General features: G+C 53.1%; 1 protein-coding gene across 1 annotated transcript; it reads left to right on the top strand.

Annotated features, from left to right (window-relative positions):
* Positions 1 to 2,015: 2,015 nt before the first annotated feature.
* SLAMF9 (SLAM family member 9) lies at positions 2,016 to 4,673 on the top strand. The gene is made up of 4 exons (XM_036344127.1): positions 2,016 to 2,140; positions 2,563 to 2,904; positions 3,706 to 3,978; positions 4,360 to 4,673. Exons 1-4 carry the CDS (start codon positions 2,095 to 2,097, stop codon positions 4,671 to 4,673), a joined length of 975 nt encoding a protein of 324 aa, XP_036200020.1. The 5' UTR covers positions 2,016 to 2,094.
* Positions 4,674 to 6,537: the final 1,864 nt, after the last annotated feature.

Raw genomic sequence — 6,537 nt, 5'->3', positions numbered from 1 at the left:
TCTCGGTTCTAGGAAGCCCAGCTTAGGAGGCAGCTGTCTCACAGCTCTACTCAGGGGGAAAGAAACCTTTTGTGCTCGGAGACAAAGGCGTGACCGGCTGGGGAACTTCCTCTCTGCTTCAGCAGAAAGGAGGAGCCGGCAGTGTGGCATTCTCAAACACAGTGAACCCCCACAGTGGTCGGCAAAGCGCGGCTCGCGAGCCACATGCGGCTCTTTGGCCCCTTGAGTGTGGCTCTTCCACAAAATACCGACTTCTGCACATGGGCCACGAAGTTTCAACCGCACTGTATGTGCGTGCCCGAACGTGGTATTTTGTGGAAGAGCCACACTCAAGGGGCCAAAGAGCCGCATGTGGCTCGCGAGCTGCGGTTTGCTGACCGCGGCAGGACCTTCCTAAGCAGATGGACCTGCAGGCCTCTGCCCCTGGTACCCCTGTCCCGCTTCCCTGGGTCTGGAGTGGGGCCAAGGAATTAGCATCGTCAGGGCGCTCTGGGTGATTCTGATGCAGACAGCACAAAACCTGCATTTTGAGAACAATCAGCATGAAGGAGGCAAGGGACATGCAACCCAGGAGGTGGATTTCAGGAAAGAAGAGCAGACAAGTCATGGTTAAGAGAGAAGCTGAGGGAAGAGTGTGTATATTTAGGAACCACTCTGGGATCTGTCACCTCAACTGTTGCTAACTTTGTCCATCCTTCTGAAACACTTGCTTTTGAGACAACACACACTTAAACTTTCAGGTTCAGCAGGTAACTTGGCCTCTACTTTAGGAGAAAATATGGCTACATTTTAAGGAATACAGATCATCATCAACTAGAAATCTTTGATATGCTTGCTAAGGAAAGTAAGGTTGGTCAAACATTACAGCATGAAAACTCTGGGGTACAAAGATGAAGTTAGTTTTGTTCACATCGACATCTATACACCATCTAATGCCAGAGATGTTGCCGAATATCCCAGCAAGTGAATGTCTGGTCTTAGCTTGAACACCAGGGGCCAAAACTACCTCCCAAGGTCACCCTGTGCGTCCTGGACAGCTCTGACCATCAGAGATATTTTTTATTTCTTACACTCCCCCTCAATCTGATTTGATCCACATTATATCCTCACAGAATGATTTAAAGTCTTTCTGTAACATTAACAATTGGATCAGCAATCGGGTACAGATTGCTTTTTTTTTATTAAATATATTTTATTGATTTTTTACAGAGAGGAAGAGAGAGGGATAGAGAGTTAGAAACATCGATGAGAGAGAATCGTTGATTAGCTGCCTCTTGCACACCTCTACTGGGGATGTGCCTGCAACCAAGGTACATGCCCTTGGCCAGAATCGAACCTGGGACCTTTCAGTCCGCAGGCCGACGCCCTATCCACTGAGTCAAACCGGTCAGGGCCAGATTGCTTCTTTAAAGAGGGCCAAGTTTTCTTCCTCTGAATAATTGCTCAATTGGGAATATAACTAACTTGAAATAGAAAGACTTCATTCATTCATTCATTCATTCATTCATTCATTCATTCATTCATCTGTTCCAAAAATATCAGTTGAGCTACATGTGTCTAGCATGGGAGCCAGAAAAAGATGGGGTCTGTTTATAAGATCAAATGATCACAGCTACATAGGAGCCGCCAAGGCTGGACAGAAAGTTTTCTAAGAGTTTGGGAGAGGTGGTATGTCTGGTGGTTGCGGGGGGGGGGGGGGGGGGGGGGGGGGGGTGAGGGGGGGGGGGGGGGGGGGGGGGGGGGGGGGGCGAGGGGGCGGGGGGCGACGGGGGGAGTGTCTGGAAACACAGTGGGTGGGGAGTCTAGGAGGGCTTCACTTAGGAAGTGGTATCTGAGCTGAGTTGATAGGCAAGACATGAATCAATGGGCAAACCATCTTTCCAATGAGGCTCAGAGAGAGACATCTTCCCAAGAAGGAGAGGGAGGGGCTTTGTGAGGAAGGAGGAAGTTAGGGGCTGGAGCTAGGGTGAAAATTATTTCCCTCTCCTCGGGACTGTCAAATAGTCACTGTCTTTAGTCACTTGCAGACAGCTTGCTTTCTTCATAGCCTTGGGCACTGGCCAAGTCACAGCTCCCGGGTACCAGGCTGCGGACATGGGGGCCCTTCCGTGGCTGCTCCTGCTCTCACTGCTCCAGGAAGGTGAGAGCGACTGCAGCAGGGACAGGAGTGTGCCCTTCACCCTCTTTCATCGGCTGAGCCTGGGGCTAGCAAGTCATTTTCTTTGGGGCCAAAGGCTTCAGCTCTTCTGGAGGGAAGAGGAATAGGGGATGGCTTCAGGGCAGGACCAAGAGAAGAGGAGGCCTGGAGATGTGGAAGGGAGAGTAGCCCCCGATGGCAAACAGAGGAGGTCAAATTTGGAGAGTAAGGGCACAGATGGAAGCTGACCTCTGGTAGGTAGTCAAGTTGAGCAGAAAGCTAAAGCCAGAAGAGGCAGCTGAAGGACAAGTCCAGGGCCATAGCACTTGCTCGACTGAGAGTGAGAGCACAGCCCTGCTGCCAGTCTCAGCAGCCCAGATATGCCAGCTGGTCTGTTTGCACCCCTTTCCTTCCTTTCTCTGCAGCCAAAGGAGATTCTGGAGACGGCGTGGATCCCGAGGAAGTGGTCGCAGTCCTGCAGGAGTCCATCAGTCTCCCCCTGGAAATACCACCTGACGAAGAGGTTGAGAACATCATCTGGTCCTCCCACGTAACGCTGGCTATTGTGGTGCCAACGAAAGAGGGACATTTAGCTAACGTCACGGTGACCGACCCTCGCTACGAGGGCCGAGTGAGCTTCCCGAGTCCCAGCTACTCTCTGCACATCAGCAATCTGAGCTGGGAGGACTCGGGGCCTTACCAAGCTCAAGTCAACCTGAGGACGTCCCAGATCTCCAGCCTGCAGCAGTACAACCTACGCATCTACCGTGAGTTTAGTTTGGGAACTGCACGCCTGCCTTCGCTGGCTTTCCTGGGCTTCCCATGCAGAGGAGGAGGGGTCTCGGGCTTGGGGTTATGACTTGAGGGGTTGGGACTGGAAGGCAGACTGTCCCTAGTGTACCCAGCCCCAGCATCGGGCTGCCTTGCTGCTGCGGGTGGAGTGACCTGGAGCAAGGAAGCACGGGGGCATGGAGGCTGTTGCTGTGGAGGGGCCTGACAGAGCGCTCCGGGCTTTGTGGGAGATTAATAGACAACCTTCTGTCCCAGTGAGATTTCACACTGGGCGGGGGGGGGGGGGGGGTGTGTGTGTGTGAATGCACCTCCAGTCTTGAGCCTTTTTTTTTTATCCTTCTGAGTGATTTGAGGGCTACTAATCAGTGACTCCTCTCTACTTGAATGCAAGTTCCTTCTTAGTGCCCATGACATTGACTGATATTCTACCTTGGATCTTGTTAAGACATTGATTAAGCTATAAATGTTCCTGAGAGGGTAACAGTATGTTCTGGGCTCGAGGAGGCAGAGTGGGGTTTGGAGGAAGGTGGGTGCCAACGTGAGAGAGAAGCAAGGTATAAAGGGGAAGTGGAAGATGCCACAGGCAGCCCTGCCGGCCTCCGCAGCTGCCTGGGGACCCTGGGTTGTACGGTGGCCGAGTTTTGTTAGTTTCTGCCTACTTGTTTGGGTGGAGGGGCCCTGAGAGGACAGCACCCAGACCCCAGTGTTGAGGAACTTAGGAAAACAGACCCAAGCCCTGATGACCTAGCAGGCTTTTGTGTTCCTCCTTCATCCAGGACGGCTGTCGGAGCCTTCCATCACTGTGAACTTTGAGATCTCTGGGGACGGTCCCTGTAATATGTCCCTGACATGCTCTGTAGAGCAGGCCGGCCTGGACATGACCTACAGCTGGATATCCCGGGAGGATGGTGTTGACACAGCACATGAAGGCTCTGTCCTCAGCACATCCTGGAGGCCCGGGGACCATGCCCTCTCCTACACCTGCAGGGCTAGCAACCCCGTCAGCAACATGAGTTCCTATCTCATCCCTGCTGGGCCCTTCTGTGCAGGTACCAGGACCCTGAGCTACTGCAGAGCCTCGAGGCCACCACCTTCATTCATCAGTTCTTCCCAAGAGAATACATGGAATCTAGAACCTAACCCTCTCCCAGAGGGACTTGACCCCTGGATTGGGTGGGGGGCTCCCCTCTTTCCCTAGAACACCCAACTTCCGAAGGTCTCTTCTAGACTCTTGCTCAGCTTGAGATTGCTCCCCAGATCTCAGTTCCTGAGCTTTTGTGAATAGAATAAGTATTTCAAGAGACACTTGCAAAGGCACATCAGCTGACTGAACTTGACCCCTCTGTGGGATTTGGGGTGGGTGTCTGCAACTCACCTTTCCCTTTGGTAAGCCCCCCACTCCCTCTGCCTCCTCCCTTCTTCTGTTCCAGATCTTAGGTACCCTTCAGAGAAGGCCTCCGCTTCCTTCTGCCTCCTGGTCAAGGCACTGCTCCTCCTCCTGCTCTTGGTAACCCTGGCCACGGGGCTGTGGCTCGCTCGAGGCCAGAAAGGATGCAAGATACCAAGGATGAAAAAAATCAGGAGAAACAGATTGAGACTGAGAAAGACGGACAAGCCTGGCCCAGCTGGCTTAGAGGTTGAACGTCGACCTATGAACCAGGAGGTCACAGTTGGATTCCCGGTCAGGACACGGGCCCTGGTTGCGGGCTCAATCCCCAGTCGGGGGCGTGCAGGGGGTCTATGATTCCCTTTCATCATTGATGTTTCTATCTCTCTCCCTTTCTCTTCCTCTCTGAAATCAATAAAAGTATATTAAAAAATAAAGTTTGAGAGAGAGAGAGAGAGAGAGAGAGAGAGAGAGAGAGAGAGAGGAGCCTAGCCCTTGCCTGGCCTGATAGCCCCTTGGGGACCCCCATCCTGACCACTGTTTCTTCCCAGCTCCAGGAAATCCTCCTTTTCCAAAGGCTATACTTGTCAAAGGGCTGAGGGTGGATGTACAAAGGGCCTTACCCTCCCAGGGACGATTGGCAATAAAGTTGAATCAGATGACTGCCATTCTGGAGAAGCTTGTTTGGTCCCTCACTGGATGACTTTGGTAAGCCTGTGTCTCTTCCCTTCCTCTCCAGGTGCTCCCTCCAGTCCCCTTCCCTTCCTCTCCAGGTGCTCCCTCCAGCCCCCTTCCCTTCCTCTCCAGGTGCTCCCTCCAGCCCCCTTCCCTTCCTCTCCAGGTGCTCCCTCCAGCCCCCTTCCCTTCCTCTCAGGTGCTCCCTCCAACACCCCTCCTCTCCCTCCAGTCCCCTTCCCTTCCACTCCAGGTTTCCCCTCAAATTCTGGCTTCCTTCCATTCCAGGTGCCCCCTTTCCAGCCCACGTGTTCTCATGCCTGCCTTCGGGGATAGAAGTGAGACTTCACAATGCGGTGGTGGTGTATTATTCACCACCACCTGTCACCTTCCCCATTAATATACAGAGTGTTTACATTTTAAATGAGAGAAGTGAGAGATTTCTTCTAATTTACTTAATCTGTGACTCTTCAATGGGCGCATTGCCGGCACTGAGAACCCTGTGAGGAGTAGTGTTCCTGCTAAGATCTGCTCTCACAGCCCCCCTTCCACCCTGGCTGCAAGTGCACTTAACTCTTCCCGTGCACCCCACCCCAGTCTAGAGGCTGGGTTCTCAGGGAGACAGGAACCCTCCCCTCCCTTAATCCCCCTCAGTGCTGCTCCTCTCTGGGTCTGAGTGAGACTGGAACCTTCCAGCCATCTCCCTGATGCCAGCTGCTCTGACCCTCTGGTACCTACCCCATAGGGATAACTGCTGGATCAATAGCTGCGGTCTGGACCCTTAACCTTTATTTGTGATTCGTCTTACTGTCCTTTCTCTATAGATTTCCATGTCTCACACCTCTCTGGATTCTTGTCCTGGGTTAATGCCTACCTGTTACACACCACTCCTCTTGGGCAAAGGCCCTTCAATTTGTGATCCTGTTCTTTCCTGAGCCCACTGACTAGCCTGGATTCCTCATCCAGGCCTGATCAGCTACTGCCAAGCCTTGGTCATTCTCCCAAAATCACACCTTGTGAAGCTGCCATGGGTAGGGGAATTGGGGAGAGACTAGGAAGTCACCCAAGTGACAGGACACGTGTCGGTATGAGTGAATGAAAGGGGGCATAGAGTCCAGTGGGGAGCGCACTGGGGGAGATCTCAGAAGATGTGGGCTCTGCCCTGCCACTCGCCTCTAGCTTAAGACACTTTGCTCAGGAAACGCCCATTGGGGTACGGTTCCTTCCACAAAGAACACACACTTGGAAGGAGAGGCAGGCCTTGGTACAGCTGATTGGTGCATTTACAGAGATACGGCTAAGAGAGCACCGTGGCTCCCACAGAGGCAGGAGGAGCTGTGCCCCTGGGGAGTTTAGGAGTCCGAGGGGCTGGGAAAAGCCATGTGGCAGAAACCACACCTGACATTTGTCTGGACCTTACCTCCCCCCTCCCTCAGTGAGGACGAAGACGCTGACCTCCAAAGTGCCTTCTAAGACAAGGGCTCCTAGGCTGTGAGGGGCTTTGGAATGCCTGGTAATGGTGGAGACCGAGGACACTGCTTTGGGG

Source organism: Myotis myotis, unplaced genomic scaffold (genome assembly GCF_014108235.1).
Source record: "Myotis myotis isolate mMyoMyo1 unplaced genomic scaffold, mMyoMyo1.p scaffold_m19_p_18, whole genome shotgun sequence".
Taxonomy (NCBI): Eukaryota; Metazoa; Chordata; class Mammalia; order Chiroptera; family Vespertilionidae; genus Myotis; species Myotis myotis.
Note: the sequence above shows the minus strand (reverse complement) of the source record. Positions and strands in the feature narration are given on the sequence as shown.